This window comes from Arvicola amphibius, chromosome 10, assembly GCF_903992535.2.
Source record: "Arvicola amphibius chromosome 10, mArvAmp1.2, whole genome shotgun sequence".
Taxonomy (NCBI): Eukaryota; Metazoa; Chordata; class Mammalia; order Rodentia; family Cricetidae; genus Arvicola; species Arvicola amphibius.
The window spans coordinates 117,158,868-117,186,119 of NC_052056.1; the positions used below are offsets into that span (position 1 = coordinate 117,158,868).

Sequence of the window (27,252 nt, forward strand, 5' to 3'; positions counted from 1 at the left end):
GCATGCACGCACGCACACGCGCACACACACACAGCTGTCCCCAGGAGGTTGCCTGTTCCTTCCTTGCAGAAGGCTGAGCAGAGACTGGTCATCTCGGCAGGTGGCAGGACAGGACAGAAGCCATGGCTATGCTGGCTGAGGCTGGAGGTCCTAAGTTGCTCCTCTCCGTATCCTGCTATTTGCCGGCCACCTTACCTGACCAGCATGAGGGAACAAGAGCCAGAGGTCAGCCCAATGGAGCCAGGTAGGCCCCACTCCTCTAGACTTCCCTCCTGTTCACCAAAGACCTATCCCATTTGGCCTAGACCCTAGGCTGTCCCCTGCCTGCAAACAGGATGTGCTGGGTTCCTCACGCCTGCTAGAGTCTGGAACCTTGGCATCCAGAGGAACCACTGCAACTGGGGATGTGTTCAAAACCCAACAGGGGACCGACAAGATGGCTTCAGCAGGTAAAGGTGCTTGCCGCAAAGTCTGACAACCTGAGTTCAATCCCTGGGACCCACAGATGGAGAAAGCCAAATCCTACAAATGGTCCTCTGACCTCCTCGTCTACACCGTGGCACGTGTGCATGTACAACTCACACACATGTGCATGTACACGCACATATGTACACACACATACGCATGTACACACACTGCTCCACCTGAATTTGACTTTTGACCTGCAATTTTCTAGGTAGTTGTGGATTCAAATTTTGTTTTAAATGTTTTGTGTGTGTGTGTGTGTGTGTGTGTGGCTGTGGTGATGGCCACACAAGTGTCATGGTGTATATGGAGGTCAGAGGACAATTAATGAGACTCAGTCTGACCTTCCATGTGGCTCATGGGCTCAAGCTCGAAGCGTCAGGCTTGGTGACTGAGGTATCAAGCTGGACATACTGGCCACCTGGGAGACTTAAGCTACTAAAGCCATCCTCCTGTCCCCCTTCTTATTTAACAGGGGTGAAGGCACAGCTGAGCCAAAGTTTTAGCCACTCCTGGGAGCAGTGGTTAATGAGCAACAGTATTTGAACATACTTGGGGTCCAGCTCTTTTGGTGGGGGCTCTCATCCCCCAGTAGACGGGGACCATCCACAAGTCTCCAGAAGGAGTCCTTACCCCATAACTGCTTCGAGATTTGTGTCTATAAAGAGTCTGTGAGTTTGGCTGGCCCAAAGCAGTGGCCCCTGGCTATGCCCTTTGGTGGGTGTGTGGGAAATACCGTCAGTGAAACGGGGGGGTTCTCCATTTACCATGTCATTGTGTGGAGCAACTCCAGGGCCATCTCACCGTGCCCTCTGTCACTGTCCTCCCCTCAGGACAACTAATGCCTTCTGTGTATACACCCTTCTGCACCATGGGACCCAGGGGTCCGAGTTCTCACCTGCCACCCCCCTTCTCTGTGTCCGGAAATCCCAGGTCTACCCCAGCCTTCATCCATCTGTGGTGGCTGCCCCTGGGACACCGGCTGAAGGAACAGCAGCTAGATTGTCCTCCTGGCGGTTACCCCCGTCTGTACTGTGCTCCTGGGAAGCACAGCTGCCCCTCATCACCCCCATCCCCAGCCAATGATGACCGAAGTCACACCTTTCCACCAAGCCTTGCCTGAGCAGCCCGAGTATGAGCCTCAGATGGGACCTGAGGCTCCAAGATGAGGCCATTCGTCATGGGGCTGGAACCACTTGGCCCACTGGGGTCCCCTCCCTCAACCCGGGGCTCCAGAGCAGAGGCACTGAGATCCTGGTGTACATTAAAACGCAGGAGCCTCCGTATGCCCAGAAACAGGCAAGCTAGTCTGGCCTAAGTGGCCTGGCCCAGGGATGCCTGTGGAGGTCACAGCCTATTGTGCGCACCAGACCAGGGTCTGAGCCTAGATCCAGCCCCACACTTGCTGGGGACCACTTTGACCCTCGGCGTCTTTCTCTGTGCGAACAGCAGAGTCGGGCTGTCTAACCATGAGGGTCTTTCATGCTTGTCTGGAAGCGGGCGGTGGGGGGTACCCCCCCCCCACTCTCCAGACCCCTTCATCAGCTCTATGATCTTCACCTACCCCTGCACACAGCTGGGGGCTCCCAGCTTGGCTCATGTTGGGGCCACCCTGAGTAGAAATGACCCACACCCCACACCTCCCACTGACTGATGGAGGAGGAGTGGAATTTTCTTCCCTGTGCTATTGCAGCCCTGGAGGGTTTGGGCACCAGGGAGAGTGGACAGCTGGAAGGCAGTTTGCCTCTCCTGCCCCTGCCTCGTCAGCAACCAGCGGTGGCCCGGGGTTCTGCTGAGTCAGTGTGGCTAGGCTGGGTCTTGGCTCTGCGGCACCTGCCTGGGCTGGTCCCCTGATGGAGGCTCTCCTTGCTTCATTTCAAATTTCACCCTGTGTAATGCCGCACCCCACCCTGTGTTTATCACCCTGCCTTTCTGTGCATCCCATGGATGCAGGTGTCCACAAAGGAGGAGGGAGAGAGGAGGGGGACCCCACAGAGCTTCCCTCGCCTCCACTGCTCCAGGCTAGGAAGGAGGCGGCCAGCTCAGCCCACACAGCGGAGGTTTTGTTTTACCCTGTAGGACAGCTCTGGACCCCTAGATAAAGTCTCAGCCTCCTGCTGACTGCCAGGATGTCACTATGGAGATGGGAGCCTGGTTGAAGGCCAGCCAGCCAGGGGCATCACCCCAGCCACGGTCTCCACTCCTGGGCTCCTCCTCCCTGCACCCACTTGTGGTCCCTTACAGAGAAACCGTGAGAAGGGCTGCCCCTGAGTCCCAGCAGCCAGCACCCCTGTAGTGCACAGCTCACAGTATACTGCAGAGTCCCCGAGGGGAAGTGTGTTGGACCCCATTTCTGCTCCAGAAGTCCAGGATTTGTCCCTGGCTACATCAGAACCAATAAGGACCTGACCAGGGGTGTGGCTCCACTGTGGGAGAGCAAGCCATGCATGCTGCGAGCAGGGGTTCGTCTCCAGCTGTAAACACAGGGCTATATGACACTGACCTGTAATACTAGCTCGCCAGAAGCAGGAGAATCAGAGGTGTGAGGTCATTTTCTTTTCTTTTTTTTTTTTTTTTTTAAGATTTATTATGTGGGGCTGGAGAGATGGCTTAGTGGTTAAGAGCACTGGCTGCTCTTCCAAAGGTCCTGAGTTCAATTCCCAGCAACCACATGGTGGCTCACAACCATCTGTAATGAGATCTGGCGTGCGGGCATACATGGAGGCAGAATGTTGTATACATAATAAGTAAATAAATCTTAAAAAAAAAAGATATATTATGTGTACAGTGTTCTGTCTGCATGTACACCTGCAGGCCAGAAGAGGGCACCAGATCTCATTACAGATGATTGTGAGCCACCCTGTGGTTGCTGGGAATTGAACTCAGGACCTCTGGAAGGGCAGTCTTAACCTCTGAGCCATCTCTCCCCGAGGTCATTTTCAAACGTGTAGTTAAGAGTTCAAGGCCAACCTGGGCTACTTGAGACTTCCTCCAGGATTGCCATGCCCTGTGGAAGGGAGGAGTAACCATTTGCATCCTGGGTAATATGTCCTGTGAACTTCTGGGTTGTCACAAAATGGCCAAATGGCTCCGTGGGTCTAAAGAAGGGTTTTCCATTTTCTTATCAGCTAGCTGAGTCACCCTGGTGGCTGAAGGCGCCTGTAAAGAATGTCAGCAGTCATGGGCTAGTGATGGGACCCAGCAGGACTTGGTCACCTGCTTACCAGGAACTGGAGATCTGAGCCCCTTGAGCCCCAATTTCTACATCTTTGACATGAGACGAAGATGTAGTGCCTTCCCATTTGGCCATGCTGGCTAAGATAATTTAAGGAAAGTCACTGACTCGTGGAGACCCTCCCCAACCCCCTCCCCCCCGCTGTGACCACATATGTGACCCTGGCTTTGGAAGTAATAGATAGAAAAGGAAGAATGTCCCCCTGTTGTGAAATATTTAACTATGCAAAGATGTGTTGCATTTGTCTGTGCTGCATTTAATCATGTAAAGATGTGTTGCTATGGTTTATCCTGTGGAATATTACTTTAACTATGTAAAGGTGTGTTACTTTTGTTTATGCTGCATTTAATCATGTAAAGATGTGTTGCTATGGTTTATCCTGTGGAATGTTACTTTAACTATGTAAAGGTGTGTTACTTTTGTTTATGCTGCATTTGTTTAACTATGTAAAGATGTGTTGCTATGGTTTATCCTGTGGAATGTTACTTTAACTATGTAAAGGTGTGTTACTTTTGTTTATGTTGCATTTAATCATGTAAAGATGTGTTGCTATGGTTTATCCTGTGGAATGTTACTTTAACTATGTAAAGGTGTGTTACATTTGTTTATGCTGCATTTGTTTAACTATGTACAGATGTGCTGCTGTTTCACCTGCCTGCCTAAGGCGCCTGATTGGTCTAATAATGAGCTGAGCAGCCAGTAGCTAGGCAGGAGAGGGATAGACAGAGCTGGCAGGCAGAGAGAATAAATAGGAGAAATCTAGGCTCAAACGAGGAAATGAGAAGAGAGGGAGAAAGAGAGGGAGGGGCATGCCTGCCCAGGGCCAGATGTCAAGTAACCACCAGCCAGCCAGCCAGCCAGACAGGAGAAACAGTGAGAGTAAGCTTCACAGAAGGAAGAAAGGCAAAAAGCCCCAAGGCAAAATGCAGATAAGGAGAAACAGGTTGTGTTAAAAGAGCTAGCCAGAAACCAAGCCTAAGCTAGTTGGAGCGTTCATAACTAATAATAAGTCTCCGTGTCATGATTTGGGAGCTGGCTGGTGGCCTAAAATAAGAAGCTTGGTTTACACCCCCAGCCACCATATTTTCGTGTCTCCAAATATGATCGTGACTGTGGCTCAATCAGATCTCTGTACACCAATGTTCGCAACAGAGTGAGTCAGAGCAGTCAAAAGATGGAGCCCATTGAGTGCCCGTCATCCAAAGGAAAGGAGCAATGGAGCATGCTACAGCGTGGATGAACTCCAAAACACACGTTACATGGGATCAGCTAGGCGTGGAAGGCTACCTCACACACAACTCCACTTACATGGAAAATCCAGAGTTCGTAAGTATTAGGGGACGAAGGGAAGGGAGGATTGTAGGGTCACGGCTGAAAATGTGAGGTGTCTTTAGGGATGAGACATTTAAAAGTGATGGCAGTAATGGTCACACAAGCCCCAGGAAGAAACTAGAACCGCCCAGGCTGTCATCAGGGAAATCAATGAAAATGCACACATCCTCCTCCCCACCATACTCACGACCCTGGGGGTCTTACAGGCTCACAGGCTCAACTCTGTCCCTGTTTGTTGTTTTTGTTTTGTTTTGTGCTGCTGCTGTTCCAAGTCACAGCCAACTTTGTGGCTTAAAAGAATACAGTGTATTTTCTGGTTCTGAGAGCTGGGGTCGCAGTGGGCGCTGGGGTCACAGTGGGCGCTGGGGTCACAGTGGGAGCTGGGATCTCAGTGGGCCAAGCAAGGCGCAGGTTGTGTTTCCCTAGCAGCCTCGGGGCAGGGGTCTGTCTTCCTGCATTTTCAGACTCTAGGGGCTGCATTCCTTGCCCATAGTCCCTTCTTCCATCTTCATAGCCAGTGTCCCATCTCTTGTTACTCCTTCTTCCCTGTATAGACGCCCCCCGCTGTGTTTATAGGGGCCCCATCTGGACAGCACAGAACAGCCTCAAGGCTTCTCTCTGCAGCCCCGACTCCCCACATCCACTACCCATCAGTCCCTGGTGTGAGGGAATGGAATGGCTTCCTGGGGCTTTCTGGTGATGGAGGAGGCTCCTCAGAGCCCCTCACAGACAGATGAGAGCCATGTGCACCAACCCGTGTGTCTTGGCTCTCGAGGACTCCCATCCTTGACCCCAGAGCTCAATAGATGGACAGTGAACTTGAAATGGATCTTGGCCCTGGCCACCTCGCTCTGCCTCTCAGCTCCAATGCGGATTTGAAGCACATCCAGGAACAAGCTTCCATTTGCCGGGCCGGCTCCTAGGATTGGTCACTATTTATAATTGTGTGATAATGGAGAAGCACGCTCAAGCCGCCCTCCCCAAGGAGACCCGCTCTCCTATTTTTAGGCCCCCTGGCCCATGGAGTTGTATCCTTTTTGAGGTCTGCCTGTCCAGGAATTAAGGAAAAAATCCTGGGGGCTCAGTGATCCTGCAACCTGGAGGGGTTCGGGGTTGGGAATGAGAGGTCTGAGGTCACCACCCAGAGGGACCACAACCCAGGTCGACAGGGTGACTTGGGGGGGGGGGTTCAATGTCCCTGGGGATGGTAGCAGGGACTCCTAAGGTCCCCCTGTTGAGCTCTGGTCCCAAATCAGAGCGCAGTTTAATACAAAAGGGTCTGGTGAAGGGGGAACTGAGAGTCTGTTCTTGACTGAAGAACTTGACTATACTCCTGAGGCACAGGAGTGCACCACAGGGGGGCTCCCTCCCTTGTTTGAGAAAGGATCTCACACAGCCCAGGTTGGCCTTGAATTCTGTGTAGCCAAGGATGGCTACACAGAATTGATGCTTGAGCCTCCTGGCCTCTGCTTCCCAAACGCTGGGATTTCAGCAGTACTCCACCATGGGGTTGATGCTGGGCTGGGGGTGGGGCCACGTGCTGCTGTATCCCAGCGCTGCCTGTGCATCCCCAGCAATCCTCCTGCCTCAGTCTCCCGGGTCTGGCATCACAGGCCTGAACCAGAACACCCATGTCCTTGGAAGCATTTGGCAGGAGCCTCGGTGATAGTTTCCTGACTGTCAAACTGATGGTGCCTGTAGTCCCTTCTGATTTCGTGGAGTCAGTGGTCTGCAGGTTAAGAAGAATGCCCTGTGCCCCTGTGTCGTGTGCCAATCTTGCGAGTCACCCCACCCTCACAGGATCATAGAGATGGCTGCTCAGAGTTCAAATCTATGTTCTGATTCTAACTCAACTCATTAGGGTCTCCCACCAATCAAACAAGGGCGTACCTGGTGTCTCTCAGGCCCCTGAAGCGTGTGGTACCCACTGGAGAGCTGTGATGGCTCCCCACATGGCTTGTTTTCACACTGGGGGTCCTTAGGGTCACCCATGCTCCTGGCTTGCCATAGCCAGTGCACAGATGCCGTCACAGTCCATGGCGGAATATGCCAGGTATGAGCCGGCCTATGCAGTTACCTAGAAGGGATCCGGCAAGCTCCTCGCTGAGTTACTGCTGCCCTGAAATCGGCCCTGTGGGATGTCTACACTGTGTAAGTTGGCAGTCGTCACTGACAGACTTCCTAGAGGGCCACTACCAGCAAAGTCTGGGTGTTTATTGAGGGCATTGTCATTTCCGGCACTTGGAGCAGATGAATCGTCATTTGACCCTGGAAGCCACTCCAGGAAGACGGCACTGTTGCTCCTGACACCTTCAGATGGGGAAACAGAGGCTTCCGGAGGTGAAGTCACCTGCCGGGACAAGCGTGATCCCACAGCAGGGCCAAAGGCTTGACGACTCTGGGCTCAGCCGCCTCTGGTTTCCTAGGGACCAGACTTGCAAATCAAGCTGGCAGGCACAGAGACAAACAGGTTTGTCTGCCTCGCCTCTGGCTTTTAGCTCCTCGGGGGACCTGTGCCCCCAAGGAGAGGCAGTTACCTGGTGACAGAGACAGCCCTGGGGAGAGAAGTCGCCCTGTGTTGCAGTAGGAGAGAGCTTTCCAGGGCAGCCACACCCAATGTCACGATCCAGACTCAGTCCAGCCCGAATGACGCCAACAGGAGCATTGGTAAAATTGAATGAAAGCATTGGCGTCCTGGACCAGCCAGCGGCAGCAGGCTTCGCATAGACCAAGCACTGCTGGGTGCTCACATTGCTGCCGAGGGTGGGGGTGGGCGCTGCTGCAGCACCCACGCAGTTTCCTGGAACCATCTGTCTCTGTGGGGCTACAGGTGGGGACAATTATGGACGCGGAAGCTCAGTTTGGACATTCCGATCTCTGCAGTCCTCCGGAGAGCCCACGCCCACCCTCTCTCCCTCCCAGTCCATCTGGAGTGAAGGTGATATCTTGTCCCTGTTTGCAGCTTAAAACCCAGTCAGGCTGGGCGGTGGTGGTGCACACCTTTAATCCCTGCACTTGCGAGGGAGATCTCTGTGTGTTTGGAGGCCAGCCTGGTCTACCGAGTGAGTTCCGGGACAGACTCCAAAGCTACAGAGAAACCCTATCTCGAAAAACAAAAACAAACAAAAACCTAGTCAGGACCCTGCACACAGTAGGCCGTCAGCAAACATGCACTAGATGAGTTAACAAGCCTGACTCCTGAGGACTCCGCGCATTTGAGGGTGGGAGACTCTCCTTGGTGACCACACCCCAGCCTTCCTCTAGATGGCTGGTGGCTTTTTGAGAGCAGCTGGGAAAAATAGGGGGATCCCTGAGAAGGCCTCTCTGAGGATGTCTAGGAAGAAGAGGGGGTCTGGGTAGAAGGATCAAGCCGGCAGAAAGGGCATTGTCAGTTCGAGGTGCTGGGGGTACTGGGCAGGGGGCCCGCGACCCTGAGAATGCAGCCTCTGACGGGAAGCCCCATCTGGAATCCAGACACAAAAGTAAGTTGTAGAAAGGTATAGGTCATGGCGTGTTTTAGGAGCCCCAACACCCCGGGATCCGGGGAGCCCTTTCCAGACCTCCACCCCCCACAAAGGTCTGTCCGGAATTTTTCGAATTCTTGAGGCCACAATCCCCCAGAGGCAGTGCAGCCCAGCCAGCAGCGATACCCCACAGCCAAGCAGCCCTGGCTTGGAGAGGTCTCCGTGAGCCCTGGGCAGCTGCAGGGAGGAGCTTCTGAGGAGGACCTCAGGGAGCTGACCCGGTTCCCCGGGGAAGAGGGGCGCAGAGGAGACCTTAACCGGTTTTCAGCAATTAGGGGGATTCTTCTAGTTCTGCCAGGCTCCCCGTTGCTGCAAGGGCTGTCAGGGCTCTGGGTCTTGGTTGGCCACAGTCGGCTCCTGAGAGCCCCAGCACCAAAGAGCTGGGCCCACCCGCGTCCGTGACCCCAGCACTTCCAGCCAGGACAGACTGTTGGCAGCTGGACCTGTCTGGGTGTCACCTATATGGGCAGGGTATGGCTGGGGGCCCGCAGGGCAGCCTTAATGTGGAATTTCTCCGGGTCCCTCCCTCATCGACTGGCCAGGCCCACCCCCCACTCCTTAGGTGGTGAACGTCTCACCGCGCCCCTATTTGGAAATGGAGCAATGGTGGTTGGAGCAGCAGCAGGACTGGCCAGTGAGGACCGCCTAGCTCACTACTTAGTGGGTCTACGGGACCCACGGGTCCCACCTACTCCACTCTGCAGTTAAACTGAGGCCACCTGCGGGCGCGCCCTTCTCCCGGCGCCCGCCTGGGTGCAGGGAGCGGAGGAGGGGCGGCTTTAGCCTGGGTTCGCACGCACGCTTTCCTCTGTCCTGCAGGACCCCGGAGGGTGGGCGGTGGGGTGCGGGTCGCGCTGCCCCCAACCCCACCCCGCGGGGCTGCGGCAGGGGCATGACCGAATTGCGTTCTCCATTCCCCCACCCCGGCCCCCGCGGCCGCGAGTGAAGCCGGCTGGCGCTAGGACCGCGCCGCTCCGCCCGCCTGCCCGCCGCTATAAGAGGCCGCTCCGGGGCCCCACGCGGAACCGGCTCCGCGCCTCGGTCCTCGCGTCCCCACCCGGCTCCAGTTCGGCGCAGCCCAGGCAGTCCCCGGCCTTCCTTCGAGGGGCGCCCCGGGCCCCGCTACGCACCATGGGCGCTGCCCACTCGGCGTCCGAGGAGGTGCGGGAGCTCGAGGGCAAGACTGGCTGTGAGTACCCTACTGAGGCCAGGCACCCGCGCGGGGACCGTCGCCTGCATGCGCCCGCTTCGCGCCGCCGCGCTGTGTGACCTTGGGCTAGTGGCTGGCCCTCTCTGTGCCTCGCGCTCCGGTTGCTTCAAATGGGTTCCCGCCCGCCCCTGTGCCGAGATGCCGCCGAGAGGGGCTGGAGGGGACCCCGGACGGGGGCGGGGTGGTGGCCCGGCACGCGACGAGACCAAAGCCTCCCCAGGCCGAGGCGGAGGGCAGGGCGGAGTCGGGCAGGTGGTCGCAGCTGCGAGGGCCGGCGCCCTGGCAGCCCCGGAGAGCGCTGAGCGCGCGCCGCACCTGCAAGTCTGCGGCCGGCGATGCGCAGGGCGGAAAGTTTGCAAGTGGCGGGACCGGAGGAGCCGCGCCGCCCGCGGTGACCTTAGGTGGGGGTCACCCTCCCGCGTCCCCGCGCGTCCCCGTCCCCGGCTGCAGCCTTGGGCACCGAGTCCCGCGTCCTCCGAGCTGGCGCGTTCTTCCCGGACCGCAGAGGCCGGGAGGGGCGAGCGCGAGGAAGCGCCGGTCCGACCCGCGCTTGACCCTGGGCGTGGGTGGGCAGGCGCACGGGCAGAACCTGCTTTGCTGACCGGACGAAGCGGGTGTTAGCCCTTCCGAGGCGGTGTGACCTTGGGCCAGTCAGTTTACGCCTCTGAGTCTCAGTTTGCCACCTCTGTAGAATGGGAGGCTGGTGGCCCGTGAGAGCGCCAAACACCGGAAGCTGCGGCGGGAGGCAGCTGCTGAGTTGAGAGCACCCAGTCAGCAGCCACCCGAGAGGGGACCCCGCTGCCACCCGCCTCCCTAGAGCCCGGTGAAGTCATAGAAAGTCCCAAACTGCCGAGTGTCTACACCCGCGCACACAGTCAGTCCAAGTGTGGAGTGGATCCGGTTAAAGAGTCGTTTATATAACTAAGGGCGGCATCCGAGCCGTCCGGTCCCTGCAAGAGCGGACTGTGGGAGCGCTGTCGGGAGTGTGTGCAAGGCAAGCGCGAGTGTGTGCAGGCTGTGTGCAAGGTAAGCCGGAGTATGTGCACGCTGAGTGCTAATGGGAGTGTGTGAGTGCTGTGTGCAAGTGGGCGTGTGTGCATGCTGTGTGCTAATGGGAGTGTGTGCGTGCTGTATGCAAGTGGGCGTGTGTGCATGCTGTGTGCAAGCGGGAAATGTGTGCATGCTGTGTGCAAGGCAAGCACGAGTGTGTGCACGCTGAGTGCAGATGGGAGTGTGTGCAGTGTGTGCACCGCCTGTGATCTTGGACCCTCCGTGCCTCGGTCTCTCCAGTTCAAGAACCGCGGATCATCGTCCCTCCCCCAATCTCACTTTTGTATTTCCTGAATTCACTTTACTGAGCGCAAACCAAAAGTTTTATAAACGCAACACCCTCACCCCCGCTGCCCTACAGGCTCACGCGGGAGGCCCCGCCCACTCCTGACTCAGTTTGACCCATGGCCAGTTGCTGCCCCAGCTGCTGCAGGTTGAACCCCCCCCCCCCCCAGCCTTCTGGGGGAATTCCAGCGGGCTGTGGGTTTGACAGTGATGGCCGCAGAGCATGCTGGGAGCCCTGTCAGTTTCCTGGGTTCAGCCTCCCACGGTGGCAGATGCTGGGGTGGCTTCTCCTCTAGCTGCCTGGGCTCAGAACTCGAGTCCAAAGGAGGCTGCGGAGGGGACCCGAGGTTACCCCCCGGGGACAGTGCTTCCTGGGGTCCCGTCTGGGCACTTTCACCCACTTGGCAAATCTTTATGGACCGGTTTTTTGAGGATTTTGGAGGATGCGGTGGTGACCCAGAGAGGCCAGTATTCTCAAGCGGGATGCACAGCACACAGATCTACCCCATAGGTGTTATGTTCCTGCAACAAGCAATAAGAGGAGAGGAGCAGGGAAGGGGTGCACAGGTAACTAAGGAGCCAGCCATGTGACAGCGGCAGGAGCATTGGAGCGGCAGGTGCCAAGGCCCTGTGGCAGGAGTCAGCTGGTGGTCCTGTCGGTGAGAGTGGCTGCGGACACAGCAGTCCCCGAGGCTCATGCTTCATTGCAACCCAACTTCAGGCGTCCTTTACGCGTCCTGTGCCTCCGTTTCCTGTACTGTCAAATGAACGCAGCAATCCTATCTTCCTTAGAGGTGCAGCCCTCAGACACACCTACATCACCTCTGCCCATTGCAGGTCCTGGATGAGGGTGGGGGATGGGTGGGTTCTCTGCTTCTCAGAAGCTCAAGGGCTTGAGGTACAGGGAAGCAGGGGGGGGGGGCGGGGTAGGGCTGACACCTCTGTAGTCAGCCACCCACAGAGGCATGAGAGCAGCCAGCCAGAGCCGCTTCGCTTCTGCATTAGTGGCCAAGGCTGTTGACCCTGGTAACCCCCCTTCATGGAGCCCCATCTTTCTAGGTTCTCAATACAGCAATATTAGAAATCCCTTGTACCTGGTATGGTGGCACACACCTGTTCTCATCCCAGCAGAAGGCTAAAGGAGAAGGGTATTGAGTTTGAGGAGATCTTGTCTCTAGAAAATGGGGAGGGAGGTAATTACATGTTTTTGTTTTTTCAGATAGGGTTTCTCTGTGTAGTCCTGGCTGTCCTGGAACTCACTCTGTAGACCAGGCTGGCCTCGAACTCGCAGATATCCTCCTGCCTCTGTTACCTGAGTGCTGGGATTAAAGGCACATGCCACCACCACCACCCAGTGCCCAGCGGCTACTCCCCAGCCCTGGAAGTCAGCAATCTATACTTGTAAAAGCTCACTGAGGGAGGGTTCCTCCTCATGGCCACTTACAGGACAACAAAGGTTTAGCTCAGGAAGTGACTGCCATGGTCCTCTAGTGAGGTTTCAAATGCAGAGAGAGAGAGAGAGAGAGAGAGAGAGAGAGAGAGAGAGAGAGAGAGAGAGAGAGAGAGAGATTGGGCATGCTAAAGGGCAGAGCCCGCAGTCCCGTGGGTCCCTGGTATGCCCAGGAGAGGTGAGCATGGTACAGCCACATGCTGGTAAACTGGGTTGCATTGCATGGTTGCATTGGGCCTTGGGGCTGACAGGATAGGTTCTGGATGATATGGAATGTTCTAGAACTTGCATGTTTGGTGACAAGCAGTTAGGTTGGAGTGGGAGCTACTCCTTCTGTCTCCTGGAGGTTTCCAGGGTGGCTCATATCTGTTCTGAAGAGAGACTTGTGTTGTCTGTGGGAGAGCAGGTGGCAGTGGCTGGACCGGCGGCTTGGGGACCTGCAGTAATGAGCTCCCTGCTGCATCTTCTTACTCCCGCCCCGTGGGCGAAGTGTTTTGTTTTGAGCTAATACTCTGCTTCCCAGATGTATCAGGGACGTTAATCAGAGCTCAGGCACACGGACCGGGTGACAGACCTCCCGGACAAGTGCCATGTGTACAAGGTGGGCGCTCCAATGTCCCCAAAGCACTTAGGTCCCTGTTACCTTAAACTAAAAGACTGGGGTCTTTGCACCTCTGAAGGACCCATTGCTCTAGGAAGAAGGTGGGGCTACGGCTCCAAGGGAGGAGCTGTACCACCAGCCAGCCTGTCACTTGCTCCACTTTAATTATTCATAAAGCCAGAAGGTCACCTGGGCATTTCCGTGGGTGACAGCGGTTGTCTTATGCACTAGGACAAAAAGGTCCTTTGTTGTCCTTGTGGAGTGACCTTTTTGGATGGGCAGGCTGTCAGGAGTGGCCTTCCACTCCCCTTGGGAGGTGACAGGAAGTAGCTGAGGTCACGTTAAGGCCTCAGGTTCTCTAGAAGGGAGGGCGGGTGGCAGGGGCATTGCAGATGAGGCTGAGCCCCTTCAAGAGGACCCTCGCTGCGCCTCAAGCCCCAAGTGTCACAGGTGGAAAAGGGGCCCAGGCAAGCCTGGGCTGAGCATCCATCTCAAAAGTAGAGTGCTCCCAAGTACAAACTTCTGAACACCAGTGTGGTGTGACACCCCAAGTGGAAAATTCCTCCGCGACCTCACATAACACACATGCAGGGGAACTTCAGCGGGAATGCAGTGGTAGAACACTTGCCTAACATGGGGGGCTTTGGGGTCAGTCCCCAGCACCATAAGACGAATCAAAAGAGATGTCTTAATAATCTTATACCAGATCTCAGTCAATAGTGTGCCTGCTTGGTTGAGTAACCCAGCACCAAATGTGACCAGTGTGGTGGTGCCAGGACTTGGGCAGTGGAGGCAGGAAGAGTGGAAGTTCAAGGTCACCTTCAGCTACACACAGAGTCTGAGGCCAGCCCAGGATACAAGACCCTGCCTGGAAACAAGCCAAAATATTATATAAAATCAGTTTTTAAATTTTGGTTTTGGTTTTTCGCTGTAGCTTTGGAGCCTGTCCTGGAACTCATTCTGTAGACCGGGCTGGCCTCAAACTCACAGAGATCCACCTGCCTCTACCTCCCGAGTTCTGAGATTAAAGGCTGCGCCACCACCACCCGGCGTAAAATCACCTTTGTGTTTTGACCTGGTCCCATGCCTGAGATACTTCATCCGCAACAGAGTAAAACCCGGAACGGGCACAGTCCAAGGCTGTGAGTCCTCCTAGTTATAGGGTGATAAGCTTTTGAAGTTGGCCACATTCCAGTGTTTAAAAAACAGTTTTTAAAATTACATCTGTGTGTGCACACGGGCACACGCTTGCACACTCCACAGTACAGGTTCGGCGGCAGGAACCTTTCTTTAAGCCATCTGAGGGCAATTTTTACACCCACGTCCATAATTTCCTCATCTCCCGACCTTGACACACCTAAAACGAACTGTTACCTCTGCCTTTGTGCTTAATTTTGTCTGGCTGTGTATTTTTGCTCTGAAGTCTGCCTACAAGCTGGCCAATCACCCTTTTGGGCAAACATTTTCACAAACACTGCTCATTATGAATCTTCTTTCCTATCTAATACATTTTCCCGTGGATTTCTCAGCAATGGTCTGCGAGTTATAAACTGGACTCTCTTTTCCTGGTGTTTATGAATAAACATTGAGCTGGGTATAAAATTTTAAACTATTGGATGATTTTCCCAACCCCACTTTGAAATTCTATCTTGGGTTGCTATTGATTAATTAGGTTTTGTCTAATGGCTTTTTGTTGTTGTTATTGAAGCCTATTTTTCCTCTGTTTTAAAGTTTGTATTGCTGTTTTTTTTTCTGTTACTTGCAGTTTTTTTTGTTTTTTTGTTTTTTTTTTTTTTTTAGTTCTGACAACTGTCTGGATACCACACGCTTAAAAAAAATAATTTATTTAACTTTATTTTATGTGCACTGGTGTTAAGTTGTCAGATCACCTGGAACTAGAGTTCCAGACAGTTGCGAGTCACCATGTAGTTGCTGGGAATTGAACCCAGGTCCTCTGGAAGAGCATCCAGTGCTCTTAACCACTGAGCCATCTCTCCAGCCCCTGTGCTGGTGTTTTAGATGATAGGATCATAGCTGGGGATGGTTTATGCTGTTTCATTCTAAAGGAGACTCATGTTTTCTCTCATGAAAAATGTCTCCTGGTGACCTCTCAGTGGTCCCGACATCCATGTGCTGGATCTTCTTGCTGTCCCCTGACCCCTTGACCCTTCCCTTTGAGCCACGCTCAGCATCCTCTCCTGAGGTCTGCCCTTCAGTTCACTAATTCTCTCTCCAGCAAGGTCACAGCCTTACCCTCTGTCCTGGCTGGTTTTATGGCAACTTGACACAAGCTAGAGTCATCTGAGGAGGGAGCCTCAATTGAGAAAATGTCTTCATAAGATCCAGTTGTAGGGCATTTTCTTAATTAGTGATTGATGGGGAGGGCCCAGACCATTGTGGGTGGGGCCATCCCTGGGCTGGTGGTCCTGGGTTCTATAAGAAAGCAGGCTGAGCAAGCCATAAGGAACAAGCCAGGAGCAGCTCCCCTCCATGGCCTCTGCATCAACTCCTGCCTCCAGGTTCCTGCCCTGTTTGAATTCCTGTCCTGACTTTCTTTGATGGGTGCCAAGTGTCGCGAATTAAGTCAGTATGATAAGTAACCAAGCTAGCTCAAGAGTAACAGGAATACTTTAATGGTTAAAGAGGGGAAACTTACACTATAAGAATGGGAGTTCTGAAATCCGATAGGTCCTGTGTGCACCACGAAGAGAGAGCGCGCACCTGCATCCTCAGGTTTTTCTACCTGGGCTCTAGGTGGCCACACCCTAACCAGATGTGACTGGTTGAAACTATCAGTTGATAGTTTCCCCATCACATCCCTGGGCTGGTGGTCCTGGGTTCTATAAGAAAGCAGGCTGAGCAAGCCAGTAAGCAACACCCTTCCATGGCCTCTGCATCAGCTCCTGCCTCCAGGTTCCTGCCCTGTTTGAGTACCTGTCCTGACTTCCTTTGATGAACAGCGATATGAAAATGTAAGCCAGATAAACCCTTTCTCAAGTCGCTTTGGTCTTGGTGTTTCATGATAGCAATAGGAACCCTGATTTAAATACCCATTAAGATTTTAAATTTTGTTTTGCTTTGTTTTTTGAGACAGGGTTTCTCTCTGTAGTTCTATCTAGGAACTTGCTCTGTAGACCAGGATGTCATTGAACTCACAGAGATTCTCTGCTTCTGTTGGGTGCTGGGATTGAAGGTGTACACCACCACAGCCTGGTAAACTTTTAAATTCTAATTACTTTATAAATCGCTTATGGGTTCATGCTGTAGGGTTTGAGCATCCTCTTTGGTTTCTTTGCTTTGTATGGTTGACTTGATTCTGGGTCCATCTTCTGCCGGGGCTATCTTCATCCCTCCCAGTGGCAGGGCTCCTGTGCACCCCAAGTCACAGAAGTGATTTCCAAGTCACCTTTGCATCTGTTGTGCTAAGTACTTCGGGGTTCTTACCAGTCGCAGACACTTTGTATATGAACTTCTCAGTGTGGGACACGCCTCCCTCTTCTCCCTCTTCCCAGCAGGGGCCATGCCTGGGCTGGAGAAACGTTACTATCTGACCCACCTGACACAGATGGCTACTGTCTGTGTTTCAGTGTTTTGTGTGGTCCTGGTTTAAGCTTACACAGGCTAAGGCCAGGAGGGTCTCTTGATGGGTTTCAAGCCCCCATTTGGTCCAGGACTTGTAGCCATTCTAACACGATCCGGCAGCTTCTGTTCATCACCCTGTGGGGGTCTCAGTCTCTCCTTGCTTCAGACATCTAGATGTGATCTTGTCCTACAGACCAGGCTGTCCTTGAACTGGAGACCCTCGTGCCTCAGCCTTCTCGGTGCTGCTGGATTTGCAAGCCCTGCTCAGGGAAAGCCCTTTCTTCTAAGCTTAGCACAATATTAAGGTGGTTCCTGGATTTCCCCAGTGGCCACGTGTTTGGAGTGGCAGGAGCCGTCTGTGCTAGCCCTCAGAAGCAGGACCAGTTTCTTTGACATCTTTCCATGCGCATGAGGTAGGCTACCGCCACTCCATTCAGCCTTGGGATAAATCTGGAACTGAGATGGTTCTGAAGGCGGGGCTGAGCTGTCTCTTGGATGCTGTGCCTGTGTGGCACCTGGAGTTTGCCCCACCCTTCTATACCATCCCAGTCTAATGCAGAAATGTAAAGCGCCGCTTGCTCTAGCACGCGGAGCACAGAGCATGGCGGGAGGAACAAATCCTACCTCTGCTGTTCTGAGCTGTGTGACCCCCAAGGAGCCGCACTGCCTCTCTGCTCCTGCCTCCTGAGCAGGGAAGGGGGTGTGCTGCCATTGGCATTGTTAGGAGCCGAGCTGCCGCCTGCCCAGCCCTGGCTGGGCTCCTGCCTGTGAGTCAGGCTGTCACTCTCTATTCCTGCTATAAGGTGAACAAGTAAAGAGCCAAGCAGGGCTGGGGAAAGGCGGGCACATCCCTACTGTGATGCTCAGAGCCACGCTATCCCACTCAAACGTTTTCTGCGTTTCCTCATTTGCTCAGAGTGCAGGGTGTGTGTCAGAGCAAAAGCAACCCACCCAGAACGTCCCCTCCACCAAGGGTGTGTTCTGTGCAGAAGAAGCCCACAGAGACCCCAGCAGGGACCCTTGGTGCCGGAGGTGACCACAGATGATGTTTCCCTGCTGATGTGGGCTGGGTTGGCTCTGTCCCGGGGAAATTGTGGCTTTTGTACTGGGCTGACGTCTGTGCAAAGCGGGTCCAAGGGTCTGTGTTCCCTCCTCATTGGTTCGAGGGTCTGCGTTCCTCCCTCCCTATTGGTTCGAGGGTCTGCGTTCCCTCCTCCCTATTGGTCCGAGGGTCTGCGTTCCCTCCTCCCTGTTGGTCCGAGGGTCTGCGTTCCCACTTCCTTGTTGGTCCGAGGGTCTACGTTCCCCCCTCCTTGTTGGTCCGTGCTGGCAGGTGGAGGAAGGGCAGCTGGTAGGATCCCCTGCGAGGCTCCGGAAGCCCGGCCTCCTCCCCAGTCCTGCATTAGTCACTGCTGTGTCTGGAGTCCCAGGTGGCCTCCCTGTGGAGCCCAGAGGCAGCAGAAAAGCCCTGAAGATTGGAGTGGCTCAGGGCACAGCCAGCCTGTCACAGCCAAGCTGATGACTCTTGTTCCGCTGCTGAGATTCCGAACTAAGTAGACAGTGATTTTTCAATTGGGACCAAAGTTTGTTTGATGTAAAATTTACCATTTTAGGACTGGGAGATAACTCGGCCGATAACGTGCCCAGTGAGCATGAGAACCCAAGTTTGATCCTTACCACCCATATAAAATGTAGTAACATACATCTAATCTCAAAGCTGGGGAGGCAGAGAGGGGAGGGACCCGGGGCTCGGTGGTACTGGCCAGTCAGTCCACTGAATCTGTGAACTCGAGTGCAGTGAGAGACGCTGGCTCAGAAAACAAGGTAGAGAGTGACAGGAAGACAGGAGATGTTGACCTCACCCCTTCACGTGTACTCACGTCAACACACACACACACACACACATGCATACACGCACATGTACACACATATGCAACACACATGCACACTCATACACACATGCATATGCACACGCATACACACATGCATGCACATGCACACACTCATACACACATACATATGCAGGCACACTAATACGCACACACATGCACACATGTATGCATATGCACACACGCATGCATTTGCACACACACGCACACTCCTACACACATGCTCACACACGCACATGCACACACTCATACGCACACACATACACAAATGTATGCATATGCACACACACGTACACTCACACACATGCACACACATGCATGCACACACACATGCACACACACACACATGCACACTCACTGATCACTTTAGCTGCTGTGAAGTGAGCTTTTTGGTTGGGTTCCATGCAGTCAGTGTTCTAAATATTTCCAGACATTCCATCACCCCCAATTAAGCCCTGAGCCCACCCGTTGTCCATCTTCACCCTCTCCTCCTGGCCCTTGCTGAGCAAGAGTCCATGTTCCACTTCCACCTGGTCGGGTGCTTGACCCGCAGACGTGGACTGGGTGGCCTCGGTGCCCGGTGCACTGTTGTCAAGGGCCCATTCTGCACCGGTGAGGGCCACAACAGCCTCTCTTTCGCGATTGTGCCTGTGGATTTCTCCTTTCCCACAGCCAACCGCAGGAGACGTGGCTCATTTCACCTTGGAGAGCTGTGAACAGCATTTCTGACGGGGTGGCATGTCTCCATGGGAGCAGTCTAGGAGGTGGGAGGTATTGTTCTCTCAGAGGAGGAGGCAGAACCGTGCTTAGGGAGCTGCTCAGAGCCGCCTCTCCGAATTGCCCGCCTGTGCCTGGGCTGATCCTCTGGTACCTGGGGAGTGTCCCCAGGGTCCTGGCCCATCTCTTGGGATGGCGAGCCACAGAGCCACAGAGCTCTAGGTACCTTGGAAGTCCCCAGATCCTACTTGGTGTCTTATTCAGTCAGGCGGGCGGCTGCTGAGGACAGGAGGCTGAGGGAGCCCCTGAGAAAAGAGGGTGCAGGTCTCACTGTCACACTTGCCTCTCCTGTGTCCCAGCCCCTCTCTTCTTACCGGGTCTGCTGCAGCTGCTGGCTCTCAGATGTCCCCCGGCCCCTCTGTGTTTGCTTTCCGTCTTGTCTTGCCAGAGGTGACAGATCTTGGTCCCTGGCTTGGAGTCCCATGTTCCCTGAAGGTGAAGACTCTAAAACTTGTCCCTACTGGATGAAGCCAGCCCACCCCACCCTGCCACTCCCAGTGCTCTCCCCCCCCCCAAGTCCTGGGTCACAGACTCATCAAAGCTATTGCCTTGTCCTCGGCCACTATGTCCTCCCATGCCTCCTGTCTCAGACTTCAGGGACCCCCATCAGACATCCCCTCCCACACCCTCCCCAGAGCTGGAAACATCTTTCCCATCACTCCTTCTTCCCAGTGAAATGTGAAATTCACACAGCCTTCTACGGCCTTATTACTTTATGTTGGTTTCTTGTTGACATGGTAGTATTTTAGATATTGTAGACTAAAGAAAATATATTACTAAAGCTAATTTCACCTGGATGTGGGTCAACGGTTATTAGAAACTCCAGGGAGCACAATTTACAACTTATATTTATCAGAAGTATAGCCTTTGACCCTAGTACTCGGGAGACAGAGGCAGGTGGATCTCTGTGAGTTCAAGGCCAGCCTGGTCTACAGAGCGAGTTCTGTAGGAAGACCCCGTTTCAAACACACAAACAGTGTGGACCAAGGAACTGGGGTACAGCTCTAGTAGAGATTTCCCTAGCATGCCCAAGGCCCTGAGTTCAGTTCTCCAGCCCAGGCTATAGAAGTGAGCTGGAGGCTAGCCTGGGCCTCATGAGAGGGAGGGATACAGGAAAGGGGAAGTGTGTCCTTTATAAAATCACATGTGCCTGGGCCACAGCACCGAGCCAAGGATGACTTACTAATATTTTTGAGAGCGTCTGCTGTCCCATATGGAAGGTGCCGTGTGCCGGGAGATGGCATATGGAGATGCCTATGAACTGTACGGATTGAAACTGGAAGACCTGGGCAAGCTGAAGACAAGCCTCAGTTCCAATTGCTGCTTGCTCTGTCTCATGCACTCACATGAGTTCAGCATGAACTTCACAGCAAGTACTGTCTTGGCTGATTGGGTCATCCCCTTGATGCCATGCAGGGAAAGTTAAATATTGACTCTCACTACACTTCAAAATGGTTTGCCAAGGGCTTGGTGATGTGGCTCAGGTCATTGAGGGCTTGTTTAGCATGCGTGAAGCCCTGGGTTCACATAGCATATAAACCACAGCAATGCACAAGCCAGGTGTAGCGGTGCATGCTTGTAGTCCCAGCACTTGGGCGGTAGAGGCAGGAGGATTATTCTCAATTACATAGAACATTCAGGGCCAGCCTGCGATACATACGACTCTGTCTCAAGTATGTTTTTAAGGGTGTGTAGTATTCCAACTCAAGGATGTCCCAGGACGATCGCGGTTTCCTGGGTCTTGGCATTTTCTTCGCAGTGTGGTTATTATTAGCTTTTATTACTAGGCAGTCGACTTCCTGTGGGCAGTTCTGTACACTCCTCACTCCCTGGGTTTGTTCTAGGGATCAGATTGCTGTTTGGAAGGGTGTGTATACCATCATCGGGTACAGATGTTGTACAAGACAAGCCTGGGCTTTCTAGAAACTGTGGTGTAGCCCTAATTCTACACATTGCAGTAGCCACACTGAAGAAACGGCCCAGGATGCAGCAGGACTTTCTGTTGTTGCTTCTCAGGAGGCTGAGGCAGGAGGATTGCTTGGGTACAGTTGAGGCTCAGCCTGGGGACCCAGCTCAGCCAGAGCATCTGATGAAAGACGTAGCAACCACAGATTTGATACAGAGAGACTCTGAAAACAGTCCCAGGTCGGAAGCACTCCTGGCTCTTCTCAGCGTTTCTGTGAGGGCTTCTGGGCCGTGAGGGCAGCTAAACAACCACAGGGGTGCAAATGTGTGCACATACTCTCTGCGCCTGCTGGATCCTTATTTTCGTCCTGTTCCTCCCAGGGGCGTTACTGGAGTTGGTGGTGTGTGTGTGTGTGTGTGTGTGTGTGTGTGTGTGTAATTACAGGGATTCGAAGGCATCGCGCCCCTGGGCTGGGAGTGTCGCTCAGTGGGTAGAATGTTCACCTAAGACTCTCAGAGCTCTGGGTTCTGCCCCCAGCTCCTAATAACTTGGGTGTGGTGGCACACACTTGTAATCCCTGTGCTCAGGAAGTGGAGGGGGGTGGGGAATCCAGGAATTCAAGGTCATCTTTTGCTATGTAGTAAACTTAAGGCTAGCCTGGGCTACAGGAGAACCTATCTCAAAAAATAAAAATAAATAAAATAAAAAGTTCCTCACCCATAAGCACGGAGCTCCGTGCCTTCTAAGGAGCCCACTGTACCACCTGGGCCCACATCAAGGCATAGAATATTCTCTGCCCCCAGGGTTCTTCTCACACTTCATTCGTGTTATTCTGCCTCCTGGGGCAGCTACTGCCCTGACCACGGCCAACACTGTATGTGGTCAAGTGTTTCCCGAGTATGAGCCTTGCCCAGGTGAAATCATGACACATGCCTTTTCACACCTGGCTCCCTTGGTTCTGTGTTACATATGGTGCCTGGTTTCATTCTTGTATGCGGTCCCATCAGTTGACTGTGTCGTCCTTTTGTACATTGGCTGTCCTGCCATGGGTGGTTTCCGGTTTACAGTGATCCCACAGCCCAGCCACAAGGCCACAAGCGTGCTGTGTGCATCTTTTCTGCTGCCTACCCTGGTCAGTTTGCTTGCTCTCTTGGCTGTGCTGATTTTCTCTAGAAAGGTAGCGGTTGTCCTGGATATCAGTCTTTGCAATCGTCCATGACTACATGTGCAGCGTGGGGTTGCAGCCCTGCCTGCCTGTGCTGCGTGGGATGCCTGGAGTAGTGCCCAGCCCAGGTTGGCAGCCTTCCCTAGTCTTCCCTGGTGAGCGGCAGCTGCTGCTGCGGATGCTTCAGATTCAGAGTAGCGGATTCTTGAATAAACCAAGGCTTGAGCCTGGGGTGGGGTGGGGGAGGGAGGGTCGTTAGGGCTCAGGTACTCACAGCTTTAGAATGAGAGGTGAGGCAGAGAGGGGAGGGGGGAGATGAGGCGATGCAGGTGGGTACAGCAGGTCTCCAACCCGGCCACTGCACTGGCAAGTTTGGCCTGAACTGGACATGGTCCCCAGGCGTATGGAAGGTCCTGAGGTATCAAGGGTCTGGGGTACGTGGACGGCCCACGTGGAGGGTGTGCTTTGGATTGTATTCTAGATCTCCCAATTGCTAGGGCCGTGGTCTGCAGCCTTCTGAGTGGCAGCTGGCCAGAGGAAAGCCAGAGATGAGCATATGGACTCCCTCTGGTCAGTCACCACTCTCTCTGGCCCAGGGGTGTCATGTGTCTTGGAGACTCTCTCTTTCACCCAGGCCCACCCTCTCCCTTCTCTTTCTGCTCTTCCCACCTTGCCTTCTCCAAGCCAAGTCAAGCCGCACAGGCACATATGGGACAGGATGGCAGGGGTGGGGTGGGGTGGGCAAACAAGCAGGTGCAAGTTCTTTCATGGGACAACACCTGGGGGAGTGGCTGGTCTGGCCCCACATCAGGGGCTGTCACTCATAAACAGCCACACTCTTGCTAAGGGAGCAGACCATGGCCCCAGAGCTGCCCGGCAGGCAGAGCAGAAGACTCTTCTGTCTCTCTCAGCTGTGGTTCAGTGTGATCAAGGGGGTGTCCCAAAAGGGACGGCAGCGGCAAGCGAGGAGGGGGCCAAAGAATGCCACAGCCTCCGATCACCTCAAGTTCAGTGTCAAGGATCCCTTGCTATCTCATTTTCTTTTCTTTCTCCCATTTCCCCTTCCCCCTTCTCAGTCTCCTCGGACCAAATAGAACAACTGCACCGGAGGTTCAAGCAGCTGAGCGGGGACCAGCCCACCATCCGGTAAGATGCACAGCCAGGCTGGGCTGGCAGTCATTTCCTGCCCACTATCTCTTTCCCCGTGTCCATGTGTCTCTGGGCAGGCTGACCCCGAGGCCTGCCCCAGTTTCTGACAGAACCTGTGGGGGAAGCCAGGGAGGGGAAAGAGACAGAGCATCAGCCACCCGGCCCTGCCCAACGGCTTTCTGCAGTGCACTGGCATGGCCCTGACGAGCCTGTCTCTGGGCTTCTTGTCCTCTCTGCCATTCCAGTCTTGCACAAGATGGGGCGGGTGGTGGCGTCCACTTTCTGTTAGGGAAGGTGACGTTTTCCACGGTTACTTCATTCCTTTGAGCTGGGGAGGAACAGCGCCCCACACATTGCTAGGCAGGGGCATCACCATGGCATAATAGCCCCAGCCCTCTTTGCTTTTCCCTTTTCCCCGTAGTTGTGTCTAAATTGACCAGGCTGGCCTTGGACTCCCTCTGTAGCCCAGGCTGGCCTTGGACTCCCTCTGTAGCCCAGGCTGGCTTGGGCTTGCTATCATTCCAGCCTGTGAAGAAGCTGAAATGACAGGTGGGAGCCACGAACTCTGCAAAGTGAAGAGACTTCTGTCACAAACTTTCTAGCAGAGAGTAGGGTCCTAAAATATGCATGGGGTCTCAAGGTGACGTCATTGAAACACCGATGCAAGCCTCGCACAGGCCCCAGGAAAGCTTCCTTCATTGATGGCTTCATTTCACCCTTGGAGGGAGCCGTGTGCACACCTACGTTTTCTTGCCTGCTACACAAAGGCACATTACTAACCTAACATGGTGCCCAGAAGGTTCCCATGGTCTCAGGGGTTCTGTGGTCTCTGGATTCAATTTAATTTGCCCCACACTGTATCAAGACAGGTTGATCTAAGCAGAGAAGCCCAGAGAAACAACCTGTGTACCCCATGAAGTTTCCTGGCTCCTCACTGGCTCAGGTGTCTGAGCCTGAGCCTATTGCCACGGCTAGGAGCCAGAAGCAAACTTTGCTTTGCCTAGAATAGAGGAGTCGGCTCTGGGGTCAGGCACAGCCTCACCTGGGGAGAGGCTCTGGTCAAATTCCACCTCTTCAGACTCAGGGTCAGGCGAGAAACTTGGGAGACAAACCCAAGCTTTGGCTGTGTGCCTTTGGCCCAGCCCTCCCTCCGTCCCTCTGTCCGTCCGTCCGTCCCTCCGTCCGTCCCTCCGTCCCTCCCTCCCTCTTTCTTTTTCTCCCTCTCTCAGAGCCAGCCTTCTGCATAAAGCAGTCTGCTTCTTTAGCTTGGGTCTGAGCATGAGGCTCGCAGATGTGCACAGCTGGTTCCCCAGGCATCTGGCAAATGGGCCAGGTTGTTGCACCCCACCTGAGACATGGGGCAGAGCCTGGCTAATCTGCTTGGAGGGTGTAGGAGTCCTGAGTCCTGTGGGGGGAGGGGGTGCCACAGAAACTCCATCTGCACTGAGGTGAGTTTGGGATCCAAGGGGGAGGTCAAGCTGTAAGGTGTTGAGGGACACCCATGCCGTAGGCACACGGGACCCTGGCTCTTAGCAGAGTTAACAGTCACCTTCCGATCCCATGTGGGTGCTCACACAGCCGGCATCCAGGGACTCTCCAGGAAGCTTATGGCATCTAAGCCAACCTATTGTGTATCATGAGCTGCATGACCAGTCGGGTTCCTTGGGGCTGTAGTGGGGAGAGCAGCCTCCGGCTGGGTTGTCAGGCGAGGCCTTCAGCCCCAGCTTCCCTGGAGAGGTCATGCCTTGAGATGCTTCCTGCACAGTGTGTGCCTGACCAGGGCCTCAGCCCAAATGCCACAGCAGACTGCAGCCGCCCACCCACTGGGTATCCCACGGCACACCTTTCACCCCTCCAGCTGTCCCTTAGTCACAGTGAATGGGGCCTGTCTCTCGCTGACCCCTCCTGCCCCACCCGGAGCTGCCCTGTGGCATGTGTCTGTCTTGCTTGCTTCTGGTCCATCAGAAAGTGCACAGTTCTACCCAGAGTCTGGGATGGCTGTCCTGCCCTCTTGTGTCTCTGCCATGCCGGTCAGTGTCAACCCCAGCGTCCTCTCCCATCCCCGGCTCTGTGTCCAGCATTGCCTGGGAAGACACAGTCCTGTCCCTGAAGAGTCCCCATGAGGCCTCAGTTTCCCCAGTGTGGGCAAACTGTACGTTCTGTGTGTTCACTCTGAGCTCTGCTCTGAGGCGTAGCAGAGTGACCTTGGCAGCTGAGCTGGGCCTCCGAGGCCACCGGAAACTAGCCCGCAGCACTGGGCTTGCAGAGGAGGCCAGCCCCGCCCTCGGTGGTTTTCTTAGCTTCGTGTGTCCTTTGTGGGCTGAATGCTTTTCCTACCCTCTCTGTGACTCCAGCGGGGTGGGGGGGAGGAGTATGGGGGCTCAGACTGGAACTGGGCAAGAGTGGGTGCCCACGGAGCTCTAATTCTCTCCAAAGCCTAAAAGTACAGCCTGGAGGAAGCGGGAGTGGGGGGGGGCACTGGAGGAAACGGGAGGGGGTGTCCCCCCGGGCCGGAGCACTTCTGCTGGCTGTGTGATGGCCTCGGTGGGCCCCATGCTCTTGTCAGTGAAAGTGGACCCATTACTGTCACTGCTTAGTGTGAGGGTGACAGAGATTCCCAGTGAGTGACCTGACGTGGGGGGGGGCACTTCAGAACTTGGGGGAGATGATGTAAGATACCCCAGGGCTTCAAGCTGCCAGAGGACCCATGGCAGGTGGCAGGTGGGTGTCTCTTCGGGTTTTCTGTGGCCCTTCTCCTTGCTGGTCACCAGGGCGGTTATACTGGACTAATGATGGTGAGTGGGTCAGCTCAGTCCCCACGGCAGTGGCCTGAGAGCATCCAGGGCCCCAGGGTGGAGCAGAGCCCTTGCAGTTAGCTCAGTGAGGGCCTGCTGGGCATGAGACAGAGACTCTGAGGCCGCTCGGCTTGGCCTGGCCCAGCTGGAGCCCCAAGACTTGCCTTTTCTTTGTCAGAGTGGGGGGTAACAGAAGTCAGGGGTCTCTGGGTACCAGACGGCCAGACCTGCTTCTTGTGAGTGACTGCTTCTGGACCAAGGCCAAGAGGTGACAGCTGGACGGTAGCCGCTGTCCCCGCTCTCCTTTTCTCTCCTCCCTCCCCCTCCATTTTGGGGGGTCCTCCAACAAGTGCCCTGTACCGAGCTACACCCCCAGCCTTTTTTCTCCCTATGAGACTGGGGGTGGTGGTTGCCAAGCTGTGTAGGCCTCAGTCCCAGTTCTCCTGTCTCAGCTTCCTGAGTACCTGGGATGACAGGTGCTACCACTCCTGGCTAGGAAGCTGGTTCTTCTTTCTGCCTTGTTTGTCTCTAAAATGGGTTAAGTACCTGCCCTCCATGGTATTGTCGTGGGGGTGGGACCTTCCTCCTTGGGAGGGCTGCCCTGGTTGCTGTCACTAATATGATCACCGCTGCAGTGCCCTGGTCCACATTGCTGCACCGTGTTCATGTGTGACACCCCCATCCCAGTGTCCTCAGCATTCCCACAATCCCCAGCTTACAGCTGCATCATCGGAGGCTGGGGTGGGGGTAGCACCCCCTCTCCCAAGACCACAGGCCGCAGAGGGTGGAGCCTGGGTCAGCAGCTATATCTCTGTACTTTAACCCATCCCACTGGTG

General features: G+C 54.6%; 1 protein-coding gene across 1 annotated transcript in view; it reads left to right on the forward strand.

The window, feature by feature from the left end:
- The first annotated feature begins 9,599 nt into the window (after positions 1–9,599).
- Positions 9,600–27,252, forward strand: part of Tesc (tescalcin) — a 28,488-nt gene continuing 10,835 nt past the window's right edge. The window contains exons 1-2 of the mRNA XM_038346303.1: positions 9,600–9,745; positions 23,548–23,617. Of these exons, the coding sequence (XP_038202231.1) occupies positions 9,688–9,745; positions 23,548–23,617 (128 nt within the window). The 5' untranslated portion in view covers positions 9,600–9,687. The remainder of the gene's footprint in view (positions 9,746–23,547; positions 23,618–27,252) is intronic.